General features: G+C 44.4%; 1 protein-coding gene across 2 annotated transcripts; it reads right to left on the reverse strand.

Annotated features, from left to right (window-relative positions):
• Positions 1 to 384: 384 nt before the first annotated feature.
• On the reverse strand, positions 385 to 25380 carry HM13 (histocompatibility minor 13). 2 transcript variants are annotated; one of them, XM_088467084.1, is made up of 12 exons: positions 25099 to 25378; positions 23412 to 23510; positions 14501 to 14583; positions 13929 to 14017; positions 13210 to 13295; positions 10614 to 10739; positions 10474 to 10531; positions 10269 to 10352; positions 7608 to 7644; positions 7193 to 7295; positions 4144 to 4229; positions 385 to 691 (listed from the first exon to the last, which is right to left on the reverse strand). In XM_088467084.1, the coding sequence occupies exons 1-12, from the start codon at positions 25273 to 25275 to the stop codon at positions 625 to 627; spliced, it is 1095 nt and encodes a 364-aa protein (XP_088323210.1). In that variant the 5' UTR covers positions 25276 to 25378; the 3' UTR covers positions 385 to 624. The 2 variants fall into 2 exon arrangements, with proteins under 2 accessions (XP_088323210.1, XP_088323209.1); XM_088467083.1 differs by lacking the exon at positions 385 to 691 and adding an exon at positions 698 to 3067 and having other exon boundaries at positions 25099 to 25380.

Genomic DNA, 25380 nt, shown 5'->3' on the forward strand with positions numbered 1-25380 from the left:
GTCACACTACAGGTGGTGTTGCTGTATAAACAGTGAGAATGACAGCACAATGGCACAGCTGTATTGCCCACGTGAGACTAACAGGGCATTAGATCTGCATATTGGCAGTACAGAAGCATTTTTTTTCTATACTGCATTAAACTGACAGCACACTCATTGACACACAGAGAGGGCATTAGAAGAATTTGTATACACAGCGTGAGACTAACAGGACAGCTGTAGGCTTTGTACATAAAACGTGGGACATACAGTACGGCTGTAGTCTTTTTGCACACAACGTTGGTCTGACAGTATAGTTGTAGATGTTAAAGCCACTCTATACACACAGTACAACGTCAATCTTTGAAACTTCTCTTCCTCTGAAGAATTGGAGCACAAACGTCATCTTCATTGATGATTTAATACCATAGAAAGCAAATCCACCATACAGAATATAAAAATACCGGCCCAGCGACACTTGACAGGCGCGTATGCACACTCACAATGGATGATGGAGAGGGAGCATAAGCAGTTCACACACATATTGCAGCATTGGAAGGGGGAGCAGTAATGAGGGGGCAATGCTCGTCCTCTCCCACAGATATTTAGCCCTCCCCCATTCTTGGAATAATCAGGGGATGGGACTCAGTCCTCTTTTTTGTCTGTCTCATCCTTATGGTCTTTGGAAACGTCCTTCGGCTGCTCCTCGTATCTGGAAGAAAGGGTGGCAAATGATAATGTGCCCAGCACAGCACCCTACCCAGCTCATTGCCACCTAAATCCCACCAAACCATCCCAGGACAACAAGTGGCAGAAACTGGTACTTACGCCGACTCATAGTTTCAATCACTATCTAAGGGAGGGACGCTAAATTGAACGAACAAGGTCCAATACATAAAACAACTTTTAATATTCACAAATGTAAGTGTAAACATTCCAATAAACAATGGAAAGGTGATGATCACTAAATTAATTCATATACCCTCAACCGATTAATGATTTGCATGAGTTTGTTCTGCTGTCTTATGGTTGATAAAACACCACTTATGAAATCTATTTTAAACAGAAATAACTATCTGAAGTAGACCCCAGCTGAATTTAACAAAGTGATTTCAATGGGACTTTTAACACCCTAAAGTTCCAATAAACGCTGAGATTTTCACAATAATGTAGTTTTAAACATAACCGGGCCACAGACTGCAGTATATAAGCCCTAAGCACGATCATCACATGATGGGGTCCCAGCAGAGGTTGGTCAGGAAGGACAGGACAATGCAGGTGACTGATGGCTGCACATAAGAATGTATTACTATGCTAATTGTGCATTAAGCCAATCTGAAAGATAGATGAAACGCTTTTGAGAATTTTTGTACTTTAAAGCTAGAATAGCGTTACCCCTTTTCTGCTGCAATGTCGATAACTTGTCACAACAATTGTACTTGAGCTCTAATGAAGCAGGGATAAGCAGTAATATGTTTAACTTTTGACATATATTAGAAGGGACATCTGCCCAATTTTTTAGTTATATTTAATATTTGTTATGACATTGTAACAAATTTGTATTGGTTATAGCGCTTTACTAGGGCTCAGATGCAGCAGACCTCATTATCCGTCCATAACAGACCTAGCAGAGGAGGAAGGATGTGGTCCCCAATATGACGATGTTCAAAGACACAGCTATTCCTCTTCACTTTTACCTCTGTTGACAAGAGGCTGTGAATCTATTAAAGTTCACTAAGTGCAGCTCACCCAACTGCATACATCCCCCTAGAATGTTGCTAGCTCCACATCGCGCATTTTCCTGTGCACCTCTATGGGGTACGAGGGAAAACAGGCAATGTTATTGTCCATAAGGTGTCGGAGTTTTAACTGTCCCCACAGTGTTCTGACTGCACTTTGCAGACCTCACCAAAAATTAAATTTCCCCACTGTGTCTAAAGAATATCCACTTTGTGTTCAACCAATCTGTACTTACTTGTTATAGTAACATGTAATGGAGTGGGTTCAGATCTACTGCCTACTCTCAATAGCACCAACCAAGGCTCTGGCTGAGCGGTATTTGTTTTGTAACTCTAATATCTTGTGCAATCAGCCATTTTACGCTAAGTGTGGCTCCTCGCAGGTTTATGAAAAAACTACAGTCAAGAAAAAGGTGTAACATAAAAAACAAACAACTGTCCACACAAAATAGCACCGTGATCTGAAATAAGGTTATTCGTTTCTGTGATGTTACTATTAGCTCATATTCAGTAACTTCAGAAGCTATCAAAATAATTATAAATTAAGTGATCCAAGAGATTTTGCTCTAAGTATACCTGTTCACCTTCAACCAGTGGAAGCAGCTATTGTGTAGGTATTCAGCCACAATTTTAATCATAGTGGTACTCATTCTAATGAACAATGGTTCTTTCCACAAAATGGATGCCCCCACTGTCAGTACGTTAAATTTACAGGTAATCAAATTTCTGCACTGATTAGATAAGTGCCCATTCACCCCCTAGCGATAAATCATCTCCGCCTGTAACACACCACTAAGCTGTAGTTACACATAGAACGTAGGGACAATTACTGAGCATCTTCTTATGTTCACATGAAACCACAATAATTATCTCTCGACCAGCAGAGAGAGTCTTTTATTCCAGTAGCACTTGCCCAATATTTCTGAGAATCTGGGAGTTGTGTACTTGACAAGGAAAGTACACCTTAGGGCAAATGCACAAAAATCACTCATCCACTATATGGCATTGTGGAATCCATGCTACGTGTCACCTATGATACAGAATTAGAATGATGACATCCGGTGCATGGCGTTAGTGTCCACTGGATAATAATACAGATTATGGGAGCAGAGTCTATTGGATAGCAGGTGAGGTTGGGGAGAGGCTCGTGGCCGGAGTAGGGATGCACTTGTCCATATGCATACATGAGTGGGACCCTTCACATGGAGCTGGGGTTGAGCTGCCGCCTGCGGCGGGGGGAACAAGGTTTTTGCTGCATGGATTCAGCCAGGCTAGCGGGAGATCCAGAGACCACCGGAAAGTGAGAGAGGCGAGGAGTGTGAGGTAGAATTTCCGCAGAGGACTCATAGCTGTTGGAGAGTTGAGGATAGGAGGGACACAGCAAGAGTAGTGGCACAGGAAGGGAATAAAGGTTAGGTGCGAGGGGATGTTGGAAATTGGGACACACAAAATAGGTCAATGGAAAGGGACAAACACATGTAGAGTACAGGGAGAGGTACAGATATGGCCAAAACACAGAAGAGTCCATGGGAGGGGGATGAGACATGGCCACAGACAGATGAGGTGTGCAGTGAAGGGAAGAGATGTGGCCATGCACATAAAACGTGTATAGGTAGAGGACATAAAAGATGGGAACAAGCAGGGGAAGAGACGTGGCCATGCACACAAAACGTGTATAGGTAAAGGACATAAAAGAAGGGAACAAGCAGGGGAAGAGACGTGGCCATGCACACAAAACGTGTAGAGGTAGAGGACATAAAAGAAGGGAACAAGCAGGGGAAGAGACGTGGCCATGCGAATATGGGTATAGGTAGTGAACAAGATGACCACACAAAACGGAAATTATATATCAAGAACAAGACACAGACACACACATAAGAAATGTACAGTTCGGGGGGCAGACATGAGCATAGAGAAAAGGGGTACAGGTAAGAAGGGTTACAGGCATAAGAGGAGGAGGAAGAGGAGGGGATACATTGCAGTCCCACAAATTACAGGGTCAGACAGTATACAAAAAATGAAAAGAGAAATATGCACCAGGTCAGCAGGACAGGACATGGACAGTATACAGTCAGAATAGAAAAGGGTTCAGAGTTAAAAAATGGGGTGGAATGTGTACAAGGGACAATAACAACAGCATCATCAATATTTGGGGGGACAGAAGCAGTAGAAGAGAGGAACAATATGATGATGGTAAATGGAGTGAACAGGAGATAGGAACACATGAAGAGGGGGAAGGGGTGAGAGTAAATGGAAACAAAATAAATGTAAAGCAGGGAAAGATATGGGTAGAGATAAAGAAAGAGAAGAAAAAGAAAAAAAGAAAAGGAGGTAGAAACATGTGAAGAAAGTTTCCAAGACTGCCCCTGCCACTCTACTCTACACCCCCTCCCCACATGCAGACTCCCCTGCAATGCTTACTCACCTGAACATCTCTGTGATCTCTCCTTTTACCAGGGCCACAAGCAGAGGAAACCCGATACAGGCTGGGACTAGGTATAGAAGCGCCGGCTGTGCAGCAATAGACAACACACAACTCAGGTAAGCAGACATATTGGCATACTTATTAAATAACATGCTGTAACATGGAACAACCAATGTTAGTGCCAGAGACTGCTTACAGCACTGTAACTAAATGCACTGCTGATCTGAGGGCTGAGAAACGCGTGGCTCCCTAGCTGCTGCGGAATGGCACATGTAAGAATGTTAGGACCTATAGGTGCATAACAGCCAGATAGCCACTTGTTGCACAAGACTGCTTTGTGTCAAAACATATTTAGGAGATATATATCTGTATCTTTACTATAAATTTACAAAAACAAACTATACACAATGTGACCATAATTACACTTCTCATGTCCTAGTTAGTCTCTACTAAATTTGGTGACATTCTGATTGTTATAACAAGCTATAGATGGTTCTGAATATAGAGGTGTGATTGTGGATAGATATATATTATATATAAAATATATATTTTACATGCATACACAGGTAGATGGGCACTCTTGGATAACAAATACTGCAGTGCCTTCCTTTTAAGGTAATGAGAGCCAGCAGCTACTCGACCATAAGAAGGATCAGGCAGTCTTGTACAGGTGTAATAGTTTATTGTCTATACCAAGGTACGTACGTATATATATATCTATAACATCTCTCTCTCTCTATCTATACACACACACACAAACATACACGCACATACACACACACAGTACCAGTCAAAAGAAAGGACACACCTTCTCATTCAATGGTTTTTATTTCAATTATTTTCAACATAGTAGATTAATACTGAAGACATCAAAACTATGAACGAACACATACGGAATTATGTTGTAAACAAAAAAGTGTAAAACAAATCAAAGTATGTTTTATATTTTAGATTCCTCAAAGTAGCCCCCTTTTGCTTTGATGATAGCTTTGTACACTCTTGGCATCCTCTCAATCAGCTTCATGAGGTAGTCTCCTGGGATGGCTTTGAATTAACAGGTGTGCCTTGTCAAGAGTCAATCTGTGGAATTACTTGCCTTCTTAATGTGTTTGAGACCATCAGTTGTGTTGTGCAGGGTTAGTACACAGTGGACACCACTATTTGACTACTGTTGTAATCAATATTATGGCGCCAACCACTCAACTCAGTAAAGAGAAACGACAGTCCATCATTACTTTAAGACATGAAGGTCGATACGGAAACTTTCAAGTACTTTGAATGTATCCTCAAGTGCAGTTGCAAAAACCATCAAACGCAATGATGAAACTGACGCTCATGAGGACTGCCCCAGGAAAGGAAGACCAAGAGTTACCTCTGCTGCAGAGGATAAGTTCATTAGAGTTACCAGCCTCAGAAACCACTACTTAACAGCACCACAGATTAGAGACAACATAAAGTCTCATCAACTGTTCAGAGGAGACTGCGTGAATCAGGTCTTCATGGTCATATTGCTGTAAAGAAGCCACTACTGAGGATGAACAAAAAGAAGGAGAATTGTTTGGGCCAAGAAACATAAGGAATGGACATTAGACCAGTGGAAATCTGTACTTTGGTCTGATGAGTCCAAATTTGAGATTTTTGGTTCCAACCGCCGTGTCTTTGTGAGACGCAGAGAAGGTGAGCGGATGGTTTCTGCATGTGTGGTTCCCACTGTGAAGCATGGAGGAGGAGTTGTGATGGTGTGGGGGTGCTTTGCTGGTGACACTGTTGGTGATTTATTCAAAATTCAACACTTAACCAGCATGGCTACCACAGCATTCTGCAGCGCCATGCCATCCCATCTGGTATGCGCTTACTGGGACCATCATTTGTTTTTCAACAAGACAATGACCCCAAACACACCTCCAGGCTATGTAAGGGCTACTTGACCAAGAAGGAAAGTGATGGAGTGCTGCATCAGATGACCTGGCCTCCACAATCACCCAACCTAAACCCAATTGAGATGGTTTGGGCTGTTGGACCGCAGAGTTGAGGAAAAGCAGCCAACAAGTGCTCAGCACCTCTGGGAACTCCTTCAAGACTGTTGGAAAACCATTCCAGGAGACTACCTCATGAAGCTGATTGAGAGAATGGCAAGAGTGTGCGCAAAGCTGTCATCAAAGCAAAAGGGGGCTACTTTGAGGAATCTAAAATATAAAACATTTTGATTTGTTTAAAACTTTTTTGTTTACAACATAATTCCATATGTGTTCTTTCATAGTTTTGAGGTCTTCAGTATTAATCTACTATGTTGAAAATAATTTAAACAAAAACCATTGAATGAGAAGGTGTGTCCAAACTTTTGACTGGTACTGTATTTATCACACACACGTGTGTGTGATAAATATCTATAATATACATATGACAAGGTAGCCAGTTTTTCAAGGAACATGCAATAAAAACGAGCAAACACTAAAGGTGCTCTATGCCCATCCACTAGCCGATTGCGTAATCGTACAGTGTAATCGCTCAGTAATCGGCCGCAAATCATGCATCCAAGTGTCGGAAACGACCAGCGATGCGTGCTTCCGCTGGTCATTTCTGACATCAATCATCGGCCGAACATGCAGGCCAATCTGCTGATAACGACAGATTGGCCATGTTCGGGGGTGATTGATGTGCCTACACTGAACGATCAATCGTTCAGTGTAGGCACTGTACCCCCTAGGGGAACGACAGTACGACTACGATGTCATAATCGTAAAGTCTTTCCCTGGTCTACTAGTGGATGGGCACCATTAGTTTAAACTGCACTCCCCTCAAGTATATTACAAATAAATGATTAACCATTTATGCCTATTTTCTGCTCTGTCTTTTAAACAGTGGAAACTGGAGTCACTTGTATACAGTCCAGCAATACCACTACACTGCTGTTCACACTGGAACAGGAACCACCACCACAGCTGGTTGATACTGCATATATTATGCCATCTTCACTTAACCCTTTTACCACAGAATGTGACTGGATAAGTCTGGGAGTGGACTTCGGTATATTAAAGTAGGGTCTCACCTGAGCATGTTTGAAGGTGTGCATCACGAAGATGGTCAGAGCCAACCCAAAGATGTATGCCAAAAAGCTGGTGTAGAAATACGTGTGAGAATTCTTTTTCAAGCTGGAAGGGAGGAGAATGTTACTTGTCCATATTTATTGAGATATTTAAATGACCAATCCCCTGCGTACTTCGATTACTTCCTTATTTTGTTATTCTTCAACCTACACTGTTCATTAGGACCCTTACATACATTGTATAGAAGCCATCACAGCTTCAGTACTTACTAAGTATATGGCATCACAGAACCTTAATGTACATTTTCAATTTAGCCAGATGCGTTTTTTATCCCTTGATTCATCTAATCCTCTTATACACTGATACACCGCTACAGTGCCCGCCCATCCACACCACACGTGTTACTTCCAAACTCACCTGATATCAAAACGGAGTAACAGTGCAATGAAGATACCTGATGAGAAGAGGAGAAATGCAACATGTAACAAAAGCAGAATTCAAATCTCTTTAGCGCAACATTATCTGTTCTGTGATTTGTACATTTATATAATGTTACTCAATGCCGTACAGGAAATGTGTATTCATTAACACAAGTCTAATATAATTCCCACAGACACAATAATAAATTGAGCGGATTTATATTTGAGGGAAGAAACAGGAACACCTGAAGTAATACAAACTCTATGCAGATAGCACTATGATTGGATTTGGAGAGGCCCCAGTACTGCGAGGCAGTAAAGCTACTCACTATGCCTCTATTTAGGGGAAAGGCTGATTATTGCTTCAACTTACAAAACAGTTACCACTATGAAGGCAATGCTTAAACGGGCAACAAAATCCCTTGGATCCTGAATACTGGCTTAGCTCACAAAGGGTCCATTCATAAAGAACATGAAGTGGCTCACGATAAACATCATTATATATCGCATCACATCGATGCAATATATAGGGATGTTTAATAGCCTTTCATGTATACTTATCTTCCTGGTGTCTTTGGGAGCTATCCGGCCCCTCCGCGATCCATGGGCGCAGTGAGAATACAGACATATCAGGATTCAGGAGTCCGATATGCCTGTATTCTTACTACTCATGCGGCAGCGTCCGAGAGCAGCAGGTCAGGTCAGACCTGCTGCAAAGGATGCTGGGAAAAGGGGACAGAGCCAGCGCAGGGCAGACATCAGGGAAGTATGCAACTTCCCTCCTATTTCCGGTTTGCGGTACAGATAACGCCAACCTCACATGGTGAATTTGTACCTCAGGAGAGGAACAGAAAGCTGAGATTTCTGTTCCTTCACGAATCACATTCACCATACAAAAGTATGGTGACGCGATTCATTCACGAAGTGGGGGTACCGCTGGAGAAGGAAGAACCTTCTCCACGGTAACCGGCCTCTATGAAATCGACGAAAGCAGTGAAAAGTCCTGTTTTCAACTAAACAGGACTTTTAACGGCTTTATGAAAAGACCCCAAAAATCATTCAGAGTTAGGAATAGATCCAGCTGCAAATGTGTGATTCCTATACATGAGCAAAACCATTTTGCCCTGAAGGAGAGCCACATTCAAAACTGCAGACTGGCCTATGGCTCCCACTCAGGGCATGCAGACTGGCCTATGGCTCCCACTCAGGGCAGAAGTAATACCCAAACAGCAGACTGGCCTATGGCTCCCACTCAGGGCAGAACAGTAATACCCAAACTGCAGACTGGCCTATGGCTCTCACTCAGGGCAGAACATTAATACACAAACTGCAGACTGGCCTATGGCTCCCACTCAGGGCAGAACATTAATACACAAACTGCAGACTGGCCTATGGCTCCCACTCAGGGCAGAACATTAATACACAAACTGCAGACTGGCCTATGGCTCCCACTCAGGGCAGAAGTAATACCCAAACAGCAGACTGGCCTATGGCTCCCACTCAGGGCAGAACAGTAATACCCAAACTGCAGACTGGCCTTTGGCTCTCACTCAGGGCAGAACATTAATACACAAACTGCAGACTGGCCTATGGCTCCCACTCAGGGCAGAACATTAATACACAAACTGCAGACTGGCCTATGGCTCCCACTCAGGGCAGAAGTAATACCCAAAAAACACGTGTTTGTCTTTTACTTCAAGCCACTTATTAAAGCAACACTAGTGCATTAGTTTCCTTTCGAATGGCACTTACAAAAATGAAAAGAAAATTGTCGATGACCATATAATGAATATGGTCAGTTCTATCAGGCCCTCTTCTATTATTGCCTCTGTTTGAGATCAGGTTAGTTTCAGCAACTTATACAGAACTGACACCCCCTTAGTCCCTGACAAGATAAAGACACTGGAGTAACACTGGATGGAGATATGGGAGCACATCTCATGCAGGTCTATCTGAGATGCTCTATCATTGGTAATACGTTCCAGCCAGGTTGCACAGCATTTGCCATTTGATAGTTGCTGGATGGGTTGCATAGCGATTGCAACCTTCCCCCACATCTAGTGGACTTGTTTGAAACTTCAAAAGTTTTGGACAGCAGGAAAGGATTCAATACATTCCATTCTTTACATTGAGCTCTGCTCGCCCCAAATTCTATTTCCCCTGGCACCCCCTGAACTACACAAAACCAATTCAAATTTGTTCGACACATCTCTTGATGCCTCCTGCCAGTTAGCGTGGATTGGCAGTCGCCAGCGGCCCCATCCATCTCTGCAGTTATAAACAGAATGTGGTACATATACTCTATTATACGACAATTGGCAACGACATGTCGCTGCTCCTTACTTGCCATCACCGAATAGGAGCATTTTCCAGTTTGCAACATAACGAAGAGGAATAAAAAATGATTGTACTATTTTATTGTTTTAATTTATATTATTCAATTTTACTGCATATATGGTCTAGTAAACTTTTTTTAATTAAAATACAACTGTTCACTATTTGCATGATACATGGGAATGGCGGTTGTATATTCTTAACCTTTTAGCAAAAAAATCAAATACTTAAAATACATCTACATATGTTGCATTGTCACATGGTTTGTCCAGGTACTTTGATGTATAATACACTTCAATTAATTAGTGCCATCTAGGGGACTCACCTGGTATGACAATATCACCAAGTCCTAACATGGCAAAGTTGCTGGCTTCTAGTCCCCTCTCTAACAGGTCCTGAGGGAAGACCACTGAGGAAAAATACAAGATGGAATGAGTAGGTTGGAAAAAAAAATAAAGAGAAAAAAAAAATGGTGGAGGTCCTGTCTGAAAGGATGACATGAATAGGGAAAATTGCTGCTAGATACTCACATTTTATTGGTGCCTCAAAAGACTTTGCCACAGTCACCATGACATTGGTCCCAAACACCTAAGAAAAAAATAAAGGTTAGGGAAACCCCCTTGCGGACCATAAACCTACTTTTTGTACTAGTATTCCCTGGACCACTCACCCAAAAGATGTCGTAGATGAAGAGCCCGCCCAAAAGGATGCAACCGGTACTGACATTGTTAAGATGCAGAAGCTCCACCCCATTTAGAGCAAATGCCAAACCAAAGAGGTTATTGGCAATCCAGTGCTGGAAAGAGATCACAAAACAATATTACATCACAGACTAAATACAGAAAGGACAAATCATTCAGTACAAAATGTGTTGAAATGATGCAATGCAATGACAAAATGTCACATGGAGAACAAAGTATGTATTGCTTATGAGATTTTATTTGTGACCTTTTAGTGTTGGTCCTTTTTATTTTGGTGCAGAAACTAAGATTTATGGATTTAGTCTTCATTCTAGTACCCTGCACCTCACATAACCTTTCCAGTTCCTTTTTACTTCCTGGGGTGTCGCTCTGCTGCTTCTAGCACACTCAGCTGATGCAACACTTCTACTATATAGACCAGTGTATGTTAGAAGAACAAGAGCAGAGAGACACACCTCAGGCAGGAAAGAGGAACTGCACGAATTGTGACAGGTGCATGGTGCTAGAATGAAGACTAGGATTTATCATGTATAGACCCATATTCAATTAGCATCGAAAAGCATTCGCATGTTTTTAGGCGATACTTTTTCAGAGCGCTCTCGCTTATCCCCGTATGTAATTCCAAAGGACGCAAAAAGGCAAAATCGGCAGAAAGCAAATCTGTTGAAAAGTCCCTAAAATTTTAGAGAAATCAGTCTGTATCCCAGGAAAAGCTGCACTAAACATTAGAAATCAATATAGAAGTGTCCTAATAGCCCTAATAAAAGTGTTTTGTGTTCTTAACGTGTCAGAATTGGCCGTTATATGCTTATATGTATAAGTGCTGAAAAATTCTAGAAAATGTCTTTTTGGAAAAATAAATACAGAGGTCAAATTTGGGGTACATGAAAATGGGTACTAGCATATTTTGATGTCTTTAAAGTGAAGATTTAAAAAAAAAAAACTCTTAGAAATACACCTGCTGCAGCCTCGTGTAATCCCCAAAACACCTGTCCCAGCCATATAGCCCCCCAAAGTACCAGCCCCCCCACACACTTTTTACCCATTTTCCAAAACTTTATTTGAAAGATTTTTGGACCGATTAGTCATTAGGGTGAGGGGGGGGGGCCACAGGGTTCAGGACCGAATCCCCACATTTGCACCCCAAAATAGAGATTTTGCACTTCCAATTCGCCTGTCTGTGCATAGAGAAAACCTCTCTCCTGTTTTTTTTCCGCTTAGGCGAAAACTCCTTGAATTGAATATGGAGATAAGTTGATAATAGGTGAAAAGTCCAAATCGGTGAAATCTTTATATTCCCCTACATTTACGTCTCATAAGAAAGTATCTCCTGCATAAATCAGTCACTGATATACACTGAAGTAGTGACCATAATCATATAGGATTTGTAAGTTCAAGTTTAAATTGATAAAATTCTTTGTGGTCATAATTACTGGTATTGGAAAACTAACCACTTAAATTACACAATTTGACAAAAATGACATTTAACAAAATATCTATTTTTTTAAACTTAAACATTTTTCAAAATAAATGTAAATATTTCATAGAAAAAAAAATTCTGTATACCTAGCTGGTGTTTCACAGTTCCCCTGTGTCCATAGACCTCCAACATTACCTAAAAGTATTCCCATTGTTGCATTACCTCCAGTGCCATATGTCACTACACTGATGTGCCAGAAGTCAAGGGATAGATGACTAGTATTGTGTAGGATCCCCCCTAGCCCGGCAAATTGCAGCAACTCGACGTGGCATTGATTCCACAAGTGGATGGAATGCCTCTGGAGAGATGTCGACCCCTGATATTTGTGAGTGCAGGAACTTGGGTGCGAATGGACCTCTCTATTATGTCCCATAAATGCTCGATTGGGTTCATGTCGGGGAAACATGGTGGCCACACAGTTTGTCAGAACTCTCCAGAATGCTCCTCGAACCAATTCTGGACAACTTGGGACCTATGACATGGTGCATTATCCTACTGGAATATTCCATCGTTGTGGGGGTACATGAAGGGCTGCAGATGGTCATCAAGCAATGCAAAGTAGTGGTTACGGGTCAATGATGTGTTCAGGCGGAGCAGCGGACCCAACCCATGCCACCTGAACACTCGACACACCATTATAAAAACCACCACCATCCTGTCTTGTAGACAACTGGGGTCCATGGTCTCATGGGGTCTGCGTCACAACCAAACCCTACCATTAGCCCCAAACTACTGGAACAGTGACTCATCGGACCATGCCACATGTTGACAATCCTTCAGGGTTCAATTAGCGATGTCACGAGTCCCAGAGAGGCACTGTGTCCGGTGTCGTAGTGTTAGCAGGAGCTAAAGAATGCTGCACTGACCTGCTGGATATGCGTCTGGTACCTCCTATATTGAATGTGGATGTGACTTGAGCCAGTGTCACTTGACTGTTACTAAGGACAGTTCTGGCCAGACGCATTGCGTGAGTAATGTGAGGAAATTGTAGCACACACACAGAGGCTCTTTATCGACAAGCGATCGTGTGTATCTGTAAGTATGGTGTTTACAGGTGTTAGAGTGCATTACACATACATACTCACCTTCTTCAGGATGTACCAGACCCCGACCACTCCACTGAGAAGTAGACAGACTAAATCCCGGGTATCAAATTCGTAGTTCACAATCTCTAATATCAGGAGAAAAGGATGACTGTATATATGTATATCATAGACACAACATGGATATCAATACATGCTAGCAATTCAAACAGTTTTAAAGTCTATATCCTCCCATTACATATTTTACAGCATGAGGAATTTGCACCACACATCACGGAGTAGACCACGATCCATCCGAAATTGCACAGAACACATGGTACGCCAAATTGGAGGAGATCTTGCTGTTAGTTTGGTGCTTAGTCCGAGTAGCCGGATAACTTTTCAAACCATATTGCAACCTTTCAATACAAATGGGCCTTAACTGCTGACACCTGCCAGCAGTGTCAATCTCCTAAGTGGATTTGCTATACATTTGCCTGAATAGTTGCAAACCTGGTGAATATTTTTGTATTAGCAACAAACATGTGGAGTGACTTATATACACACACACAGACACACAGACACACACACACACACACACACACACACACACACACACACCCACCAATAATCTGTAGTAGCAATACAAGTAATTTTTGCCAATTAAGCATTGCATGAAAGGTATATGGATATATTTCACCGTACTATCAAAATAACACAGAATGGAAACACAATAACCTCACTCAAGATTCCCAACATGACAGTATAAATCATTCACTTACCTTCCTTACTGTCCCCAGAGCCCTGAGTAAAAAGCAGCTGGTACTGTTTATTTGGAAAGTTTTCTGGGACCAGTCTGTTCATGGCTGGGCTGTGAAAGGAAGTGTGACAGAATGAGAAGCTTACTAACAACACTCGCTAGGAATCTGTGGTACAGAAGGAAGCTGGGAATGGCGAGTGTAAAGATTACATTTTGGTAATGAAAGTTACAAAAAAGTGAAATTATATAAAGATCAGCATATATCAGTGATTCCTAAACTGGGTGCCTAGGGGCACCACAGGTTGGCGGTCCAGGACCAAAGCAAACTTATGGTTAATGGTATAGGCAATACCAGTGCTGGTGGCTGCAAATCATAAAATATGTGTACAAACAGAAGTGCAACCCTGTCTACCACCACATAACTGCATGATATGTAAGGACTATTTACTTCATTTAATAACTTTGCTGAATTTCTCCATAAGAAACTTTTGGCCTTGGGGAGCTGTGAATAAAATGCTGATACTCTAGGACACCGTGATTCCCGAAGTTCATAAAAGATTAGAATACACAATGAGTCAAATAAACCATGCTCACCTAATAGTGTGTGCAAGTGCTAGCACTCCCAGGATGAAGAAATACATGGAGAGCAGGAGATTTATATACTCCTGGGAGAAAATCTGTGGAAGGAAGAAATTAAAAGACAAAGAAGATTAAAAAAATCAGATACCCCTCTAGACACCACAGTTGAACATGTTTAGCTTTTCTAAAAGCATTACATATGAAGACTGTCTCAAACACTCCATTACCAAAGTTATTCTTGTAGCGCCATCACAACGAAAAACTTTTTAAATAACATGATTAAAGGAAACATCTGCTTGAGTGGAGTCTTCCTCTAAAGTAGACTAGTTTCACAAAGTGGAGGCAGCCATTTTGTGTGCTGATAAGAATGCAGCCTATCAGTTTACTAAGTGTCAGTGGCATCAGAGAAGAATGTCTGTGATGTAACTAGCTACGTTAAATCATAATAATCTTTATGTTTATTGATTTTCCTTTTTGATGACTAGCTCCAGTTACATGATGATAATTTACATCGTTATTGTTTTTTCCTATTTGAGAACTAACCCGCCATCAGAAGCTGCAAGATACAGATCTCCTGGCACTTTGGTGAAATAGAGTTGAACACTGTGACAGGATGGGCTTACTTCTGCCACCCTGTTAAGATAGTTTGGTTTTACAGATTCTTTGTGAGATTCCTCTTCCAGTCATTAAGGGTCTAAGCCAGGGGTGGGCAATAAGCTGCCCTCCAGCTGTTGTTGAACTACACATCCCAGCACGCCATGCAACAGTTTTATCATGGCCAAATAGCAGAACTGTGGCAAGGCATGCTGGGATGTGTACCTCTACAACAGCATTCAAGAGATCAGAGCAGGACCTTGAAGAATAGTAATGTTTTTTGTTCAGAAATAAATCTGAAAAGAGCCATTACATACACACAGTCCTCCACCCCATAAATTGAAAATAGCACTTGAGATACTGGACCAGTCCTAGCGGGGGTTGTGGCCAATCTGGGAGAGGGTAGTAGAGAGTACAGAGTCAACCAGTCAGGACTAGGGTCACCCCCCTCCCCCATACAAATGAATAATATCTTCTGTGAACTCAATCCATCTAACTGGGCTCAGACCAGAAACTGAATGGACATGCCATGACCTTTGTCACAGAAACACACAAACATGCGCTACAGAGAGATAGAACCAATGAAAAAAAGAGGGGGAAATGTGGTCAAGTAATTTATGTACATAGACATCAACAGGGTAGGGTACAGTTACCAAGCTAAGCAAATAGGCAGCTCCAAACTAAGTAATAAATAAAGCTGAAATTATTAACCTTGTGTATAAATTACCAATATATTATGTTTCCACATAAACAGGTCAGTTTTATCAGCAGCCAATTGGATTAGCAGTATGCTTTTGGAACACCAGGAGAATAATGAACCCTATGGACTTCGCTGAAATAGAGTTCACAAAGGTAAGTTCTTACCAGATCTCTTGTTTTGTACTTCAGGGTCCAGAGGGTTGACCTTGGGGATGTCCCAAAGCAGTTCAACTAAGGGCGGGGACGCTCCTGTGCAGAAAGGAGAACTCGGCGCTCGAAGGATGCATCCTGAGAGGCAAAGGTGTCAAACGCATAGAACCTCAAAAACGTCTGAGTGGAAGACCAGTTGGCTGCCTTACATAGCTGAACAGCAGAGTCTAGCAGCCCAAGAGGGACCCACAGAACGAGTGGAATGAGCCTTAACAGAGGCTGGCACAGGTAAACCCTCCTGTGCATAAGCCTCACAAATAACAGAACAAAGCCAATGGACTAACGTTTGTTTGTTGGAAGGCCAACCCCTCCTGTGAAAACTAAAGAGGACAAACAATGAATCAGACTTCCTAACGGTAGCAGTCCGGGCCACATAAATTCTGAGAGCACGGACTACATCCAAGGAAGCCTCAACAGCTGACAGATTAGGTGACTGAAAACCTGGCACAACAAGTTCCTGATTGATGTGGAACTTTGAAACCACTTTAGGTAAAAACACAGGATGAGTGCGAAGCACCGCTCTGTCATGGTGAAAAATCAGAAAAGGGGGATGACAGGAAAGCGCCCCCAATTCTGACACCCTCCTGGCAGAAGCAATTGCCAGGAGAAAAACCAGTCTTAAACGTTAACCACTTGAGTTCCACCGACTCAAGAGGCTCAAAAGGAGAAGCCTGCAGGACCCGAAGAACCACCGCCAAGTCCCAAGGAGCCACAGGAGGCACGAACGGAGGCTGGATTCGGAGAACACCATGGAAAAAAGTGTGAACATCTGGCAGTGTAGCGATCCTTCGTTGGAACCACACGGACACATGCACCTTCAGGGAGGGAAGGCGTAAGCCTAGGTCCAAACCTTATTGAAGAAATTCCAAGATCCTAGAAACTCGGAACACCTGAGGATCATAGTTTCTGGACTCACACCACTGAAAGTGCGCCACACCCTGTGGTAAATCCGTGCGGAAGCAGGCTTGCGTGCCCTGAGCATGGTACTAATAACCGAACGCGAGAAGCCCCGAGACCTTAAGACGGCTGTCTCAAGAGCCATGCCGTCAAAGACAGCCGACCCAGATCCGGGTAAAGGCAGGGCCCTTGAGACAATAGGTCCTGACGCTGAGGAAGAAGGTACGGAGCGTCGATGGAGAGGCTCCTCAGATCTGAGTACCAAGGACGTCTGGGTCACGCTGGAGCCACCAGCACGAGCGTGCCGCCGTCCTGCTTGAATTTCCGCAGGACACGAGGTAGCAGGGATATCGGAGGAAACAGATAGGCCAGTTGAAACATCCAATTTACCGACAGCGCGTCTACCAGACTTGCGCCTGCATCTCTTGTCCTTGACCCGTACACGGGCAACTTGTGATTGTGCCAGGAGGCCATCAAGTCCAGCTCCAGCAGCCCCATCTGTCCACGAGTAGCTGAAACACCTCTGGGTGAAGCGACCATTCCCCAGGATGCACGTCGTGACAGCTGAGGAAGTCCGCCTCCCAATTGAGATCTCCGGGAATGAAGACCGCCGAGATTGCTGGAATGTGGCACTCCGCCCAAGCAAGGATGCGAGACACCTCTGACATCGCAGCCCAACTGTGAGTTCCTCCCTGGTGGTTTATGTACGCCACCGTGGTGGCGTTGTCGGACTGAACTTGAACCGCCCTTCCTTGAAGAGTGGTGCCGGACGACTGCAGGGCCCTGTACACCGCCCACAGTTCCAGGATGTTGATGGGGAGAAGTGCTTCTTCCACAGTCCAACGTCCCTGAAGTGACAACGAGCCTGTCACTGCCCCCCAACCCCGGGGACTGGCATCTGTTGTGAGCAGGACTCAGTCCGGGATTTAAAAGGGTCGCCCCTCGACCAGATGAGCTGTCCTCCGGGGACAACACCAGCATCTGTGAGCGGATCTGGTGAGGTAACCCGTTCCATTCTGATAGAATCAGCCCCTGCAGGGGCCGGGAATGGAACTGGGCAAATTCCACCATGTCGAATGCTGACACCATGGACCCCAGAACTCTCATCGCCGAATGGACCGACAGGCGGCAACTGCTCAGGCAACTGTGTATCTGCAGCTGTAGGGAGGAGACCATTTCCGGAGTCAGGAAGATCCTTTGCTGACGAGAATCTAGCACGGCTCTCAGGTGATATCGGAAAATGGAGGTAGGCGTCCTGGATATCTAGGGAGACCATGTAATCCCCAGGTTCCATCGCCAGAATGATGGAACGTAACGTTTCCATCCTGAATTTGGGAACTCTGAGGAATTTATTCAGATACTTCAAATTGAGGATAGGGCGATGAGAACCATTGGGTTTCTGCACCAGAAACAGGAGTAGTAGCACATCCCTCGTTGAGATTGAGGAACGGGAACAATGACCCGTGCTTTCAGCAAGAACTCTATAGCTTCCTGAATCTGCAAAGCTTTGGTTTTGTCCTGAGAAGGACTCGTGCAGAAAAACTGGTGGGGCGGTCTGTACCGTAAAGACAGGGCGTACCCCTGGTAGACCGCTTCTCGAACCCAGGCATCCATGGTGGTATTGTGCCAGCACTGGGCAAATTGAAGAAGTCGGCCTCCCACTCTGGGGTCCCCCAGAGGGAGGCCCGTCCCATCAGGCAGAAGGTTTCTCTTCCTGCTTGGAAGAAGGGCGCCTGGCACTCCAGGCCTGCTTCTTGGCCTTAGAGACGGTCTTGGTCGCCGAGTGCTTCGGGAAGGACTGACCTTTGGCCTTACCCTGAACCCGAAAGGACCGAAAAGCAGGACGTTAGCAGGTGCTGAAGCCGAAGGGAGGAAGGCTGACTTGGATTTAGCCAGAGTATCCACTATTTTGTCCAAGTCTGGACCAAATAGCAACTCCCCATTAAAAGTGAAGGCTTCCAGGCCCTTTTCAGCGTCTGCGTCAGCTCTCCAGGAGCGCAGCCACAAAGACCGACGTGCAGACACGGCTGCAGCCGAAACCCTAGAGGTCAGCAGGCTGGCATCTAACGATGCTTCCCCAATAAAGGAAGCCGCATCGCTCATCTGTCCTATTAACGCTCTCTGGATATCCGGAGCATCATCTGGAAAAGTATCCTCTAAAGTGTTGGCCCAGCTCTCAGCGGCTTTAGCCACCCAAGAGATGGCCATGGATGGACGGGTCACAGCCCCAGAGAGAGAGTAGATAGACTTTAAACAAGTCTCCACTTTCCTGTCCGTGGGATCCTTCAGAGAAGAGACTGCAAGGGCAATGTAGTGCTTTTAAATAAGCGAGTGACATGGGAATCCACCGCCAGTGGGGTTTCCCATTTCCTACAATGAGCCTCAGGAAAAGGATAATTGGACGCCAACCGTTTCTGTGGCTGGAATCTCTTACTGGGCGACTGCCAGGCCCCAGCCATATGATCCGTCAATTGGTCAGACAGGGGAAAAACATTCAAAGTTACCTTAGCCTTTTTAAAATTAGGATACTTCGACCTAGGAGCCGTTGCATCCTCCTCTATGTGAAGGATGGCCCGCAATGCCCAAACCAATGCCGACACATTAATGGAGGACTTAGTCTCCACTTCTTGGGCCATGGCATCCGAGTCAGTGTCCTCATGTACTTCTCCGTCATCTGAAGACACATCCGTGTCCGTTAACTGCGAAGCCAGTGAAGCCGTAACGGGGCGCTTGGACGCCTTTGAGGGCATGTCACTTTGTAACATCGACTGAAAAGCCGGAGACGAGGCCGCCAGACTCTGGACAGAGCTGGAGAGTACATCCACTCAGGGTGGAGGAACCGCCTGATAAGGCACCATGGACTGCTGCGCCACTGAGGGAGACTGTACGTACACAGGCAACCCCGAATAAGGACCCACAGTCTGAGACCCGGGGGGAGACTGCAATAAATGCGGAACACCCTGGGAATGAAAATGGTTGGCTGGGGCAACGCCCTAGTAGGGACTGCAGTCGGGACCGCTAAACGGTCTGCGATTGACGCCAGCACCTGTGAAAACATCGCCCAAGGAGGATCCTGCGACGTAGGGGGTTTAGAGGGGCCAGGCACCAGCTGGCACCGCCCGCAAAGACCATCCTGTGATAAATCCTCCCTATCAACCCCTGCCGAACAGCGTCGGCAGGACAACAACACAGGAGCCACGGAGAACTCAATCTCATCAGACATGACACAATAAATTTGTAATAAATATGTATCACCGAGAAGAGGTGAGGCGTATAACACCTGTGCACTCCCAAGTATGCAACACAAACAGCCTACAAAATGGTACTGGAGTAGCACACCGCTGTATGTGACGGACCTCACAAATACTTTGATTTATATAAGTGAGGTACACAGAAAAACGCCCCTCCCCCACACACCTGCCGGGTCGTAGGAGAAGGAAAGGGATAGGTATAAGCTGACAGTAAGTAGAAATAAGTCACAGACAGGCAGCACTAGCAAAAGTCACATACAATGCAGAGAAGATATACTCACTTCACCTTTCGCTACAATCAACCGCCCAGATTCAGTGTCTGGGAGGGCTATAGCGCTGTGTACACTCTCCTTTAGCAGGGGAAAGGTACACAGGGGGACTGGACCACTTGAACGCCTGGGAGATCTGCGATGCTTTGCCAAAAGAAGATGGCCGCTGAAGACCTCAGAGGAGGAGTGGCCGCAAGATAAGAGCAGCACAGCAACGCCAGCACACATGAGTGAAGGCGCGCTGAGCTGAGGGGAGGAGCCGCTAGACAGGGAAGGCTGCCTCCCCTGGCTTGCAATTAAACCGAGGGTTGCCGGTTCCCGCTGCCAGCCTGACATCCTGGTGGTCTAGCGGTCACGCGGAGTATGCCTCCTCAGAGGGGGAGCCCGCTGCTAGCGCCTCCGGTCTGTCCCCAGAGACCGGAGGCATCCGACTGCATCTAGTACCCGCGGGCCACCGCACGCGGCGACCCGCGGCTTACCTGATCCCCGGCGCTTCCGGCAGCAGTCGAAGGGAGCCCCCAGAGCCCGGCTAGTACAGACTCTGGGGTCCCGTCGCGATCCCCAGATCTGTACTTGCGGCGCCAGCGGGGTGTAGGAGCGGCAGCATAGACGTCCTAATGGACAGTCTGATGCTGCCGCTCTGAAGAGTGTAAAAACAAGAAAAAATAAAAAACTTTTCTTCTTTAAAGATAAGCTTAGGGGCTGCTCCTGCAGCCCCACTGCGACAGGGTGACCCGACTCCGGCCGGGCACCAACTAAAACTGAGGTGCCTGTGGCTCGGGGGCGGAGTATAGAGAAGGATGGACCCAAGTGCATCCTGGGTGCATCAAAAGCTATAACTGCGTGGTGTCCGTGGATCCAGAAACAGCTATACCCCAAGGTCAACCCTGTGGACCCCCTATGGACTCTGAAGTAGAAAAATAAATAAAATGGACATAGGGGTGGGTGGAATACATCTGTGTGCAGGAGGTGTAGGGGAAAGTTTACAATATATACCATTGAGGAACTGATATACTACATATAAGCAACTAAAAACTTTTACAATATGGCTCTCACACATTTATTTGTAAAAGTGACTTTGGAAGTTTTCCTTGCTGTCGGTTTTATATAATTGTGGTTTAAGGTGAGATGCATCAAACCTTTGCTAGAGATAAAGTGAAGTTGCCCATAGCAACCAATCAGCTTCTAACTTTTATAAACTGCTAGATGGGTTGGGTATATGTCGACATACAGAATTTTGACATTCAATATGTCAACGTTCAAAATTTTAACAGATGACAGAGGTCCATTAGGATTATATTCACTTGATCTTGTACTAGAATGAAAATTTTGTGAAGTTACATACTATCAGGGGACCAGTTTCAATTGCAGTAATGTTTTTGGTATTGGCTCCATCTGTGATGTGTGGTCTTGGTGAATGAAATGGGAAAATCTGCCTTGTTAGTAATGCCACTCTGTATGCATCTTCCAACTATTATTTTTTTCTTTTGACAAAGGCTCTATTTCTCATCCGACATACTGTAGGGTGTAGGTGATACGCCAGTAATCTGGAGTTGTCCCACGCCTCGATGGTATGCCTTTTGTAAAGCACATTTATAGGAGCATTTCGACCAATTAAATAAAAGCCTTCAACCAGACAAGTGATACGTAACAGAGACAGTGCTGAAGTCATCGCACATACATGATTCATTTATGAGACACATGAAACTACACCAAGCACCGTATTAGGAGAAAAATGAAAAAGCTTAAGTTTATGAACGAGGTGGTCATGGACATTGCAGTGATATTTGCATTCTATTCACTACGTGCATTTTCACATGGATCCACAATCCCACAAAAGTAGGTAGTGCCAAAAAAATGTGCAATGATACTAGCCTAGTGTACGAATATACTGGGGGGCATATTCAATTGTGGGCGAGAATAGCAAAAATCCTGTACCCGTTGGGTTTTTCATGCAGGTGCGGGATTTTTGCTATTCAATTAGGAGCGGAGTTTTTGATTTTGCCAGCACCAGGAGGTTGTTTTTTTTTTGCACACCTCCAGAGTACAACCAATTTTTCCTAAAATCCACAATTTTAGGAAAAAAGGTCAAGAAATGCTCTGGGACCCTGGCGGCACCCCTCCTAATAACTAATTAAGCAATTGGAAGTTTCCAATTAGCTTAGCCAGTAATACTCACCTCCAGAAGTGCTGTCTTCTGCATCGGGAACCAGTCTCCTGCCGCAGTGGTGAGTATGTCAGTGTGTGTGAGCGTTTATGAGTGAGTGTGTGTGCGCGTGTGTCCCAGTGTAAGTGGGCGCTGGGAGAACAACATCTCTTAGCAGCCCTTGTACCTCCCTGTAGCCTCCCAGCAGCTCCCTCCCCAGTGATAAGATGGAGGAGAGGCCTCCAGGAGCCACAGAGACCACCGGAGAACCCCGGTCAGGTAAGTGTACATTTTTTTTATACATTTTTTTACACGGCGCAGGGTTTTCAGCTCTGAAAACCCTACGACCATTTTTTTTTTATGGATACCGCAGGTATCGGGAGTGCACATACCTGCGGTAATCCAATTTTGGGCGCTAGATAAATTTCCTCGCTAAACCTCACGCCCCAATTTAATATTGCCTAGGGCAACCACAAAAATCTCTGCATACCCAACTGTTTTGCATTCATAAACATATGAAAAGATACACTGTAGAAAAAAAATCATTAGTGACCAATTTTAATAAAGAATAAATAACAAACCCTAACATTTTATCGTTAAAGTTTACAATGTCAATCTTAATTGTATTTTTAAAAAATAAACTACAAGTAAAAATGTAATACAAGGCAGAGTTTCACAAACTCAGCCTTTACAGTCCAGATTTTAAGGATATCCACGCTTGAGTCCACGTGGTTAAATCAAATTGACTGAGGTACTAATTAAGTCACTTGAGCTCAAGCATGGATATCTTGAAAATCTGAACTGTAATGGCAGAGTTTGGAAAACTCTAATATAAGGAATACACACTGTCTTGCACTCACTTTAAAAAAGATATACAGCCCAAAGAGGGTACAGCTGGCGATGATTGGAAACCGGGCAGCATCTCTACTTGTTATGGTTTCAGGCATGTCTGACGCGTTCTGCAGGAAATAAGACAACAGATTTTAGTCAGCAATTCTATGAAACGCATCACATGGGCGCTGTGCACACACAACCTGTCTAATCTATACTGTGTACATATATTCCTGTGACCTTAAATACACAATATCATTAAACTATGCATTATATTCCACAAAGAAATGCATAACAGCATATGCATGATTTATTTATTGTGATATATTCTGCTGCTCTTTCATTTCGCTTTCATCCTTGTATTGACATGTAGGCTCAGCTTCACTGATCTTGTCACTATACATCAGGGGAGGGGGAACGTTTTTTCTGACGAGGGACATTTTGATGTATAACATTATTCGCGGGTCTGGTTCAGGCCATGCCCCCTCAGTGTGATGTCCCACGGGGGGTGGGGCCTCAATTGCCGGTGATTACAGCAATAGCCAGAGCATCCTGAGGATGCTCCGGGGACCTGTATGGGCAGTGCTGTGACTGTCTGAACCGTCCTAAGGACGCTCCAGGCGACACTGCTGCATAGATTCTGGCTGCAGGGTGCAATTCTAGACACTGCTAGCCAGATGAGGCTATCAGAAAAAAACTCAGAGGGCCAGACCAAATGATTCCGCAGGCCTTATACGGACCCCGGGCCTGCGGTTCCCCATCCCTGATATACATAGAGTTTGTTGAACTCTATGGAAAAATTATATGCTGACTGTACACGAGAGTGCAGACTCAACAATGGATGAAGCATGGGTGCAAGACAACAGGACATATAACTTCCATTTCTGGCCAGCATTCACTCTGACAACTCATGTAAACGGTCATCTCTTTCTTCATAGAGCTCATCTATTCCTGTCTGCTGTGCCAGTGATTGTGCATTCACTATACAGCACAGGCCATTAGTACCACAGCACATGGAAAGAGCGCAGGAGTAAACTTTTTAAACTAATAAGTCTATACTGGGAAGCCGAATAACATGTGACAGAATAAAGGGACGTTTTAGAGATTTGTGTTTGATTAAAATGAAATGATTAAAAATAAACTTAAAAAACGCTGTATAATCTAGTTGAGTCAAAACATCCTTTAGGTTGCAAAAAGAGAACAGCATGCAAAATAGTCAGCTACACAAATATATAATGCAATTACCAGTCTAGCATGAAATAATCTGCTATATAGATTTTACAGTGGACCACTTATTGCCCACCCTGTAAAGAGAAGCTATACAGGTTATTTAGTGGGACACTGTACAGTGTAATGATCGGTGTTACAGGTTCTACAGTGGAAGCTAGAAACCAGTAGTGTGTAGTGTTTGGATTGATAAATTCCATAATCTGACTAAAAAAAAATAATAGCTACCAAAATAATGTAATGATCGGAGCTATATAATCTATAGTGGGAGATCATATGTGTGTGTGTGTGTGTGTGTACATATTTCGGAACCAGTACAGTGTAATGATGAGACATATATGTTCTGCAGTGGTACTTATGAGTAATAGAAGCAGCTGCTAGTGTAATGTACGTTCTATATGGAAAGCTGTAAGTACCAGGAGCCGGTACAATGTAACGATCTGAGATATAGATGTAATGGAAGGTATAGGGGATGTGTTGTCCTCCCACCTTGCCCCGGGCGCAGGTGACGCTCCTTATTGCCCCGAAGAAGATGGGCAACAAAGCCATGCCCAGCAGGCTCCCGTATGCCAGCGCTGTCCCCTCCAGAGAGTTGGGCAGCTTTGCTGTGCCATTGCCAGCGGCATCAGACTCATTGTGCAGAGCCGCGGGCTCCAGCTCCGCCATGTCCGGGATCTTGCTGGGTTCCGGGCTCAGAGCTGGCGATGATGCTTAGTTCCGCCGGTAAGGACACGTTACCAAAGCTGCCGGAAACGACGTATGAGACGGGCG

Source organism: Taudactylus pleione, unplaced genomic scaffold (genome assembly GCF_031769625.1).
Source record: "Taudactylus pleione unplaced genomic scaffold, aTauple2 ptg000069l, whole genome shotgun sequence".
NCBI lineage: Eukaryota > Metazoa > Chordata > Amphibia > Anura > Myobatrachidae > Taudactylus > Taudactylus pleione.

What these genes read in the sequence shown, in the direction of transcription:
- HM13 (XM_088467083.1), bottom strand. Translation starts at nt 25,275, where the DNA reads ATGGCGGAGCTGGAGCCCGCGGCTCTGCACAATGAGTCTGATGCCGCT. An exon ending in TCTGGTACATCCTGAAGAAG is followed by an intron (nt 10,740 to 13,209) that starts GTGAGTATGTAT and finishes ATCTCTTTCCAG; the next exon opens with CACTGGATTGCCAATAACCT. An exon ending in TTTTGAGGCACCAATAAAAT is followed by an intron (nt 10,353 to 10,473) that starts GTGAGTATCTAG and finishes ATTTTTCCTCAG; the next exon opens with TGGTCTTCCCTCAGGACCTG.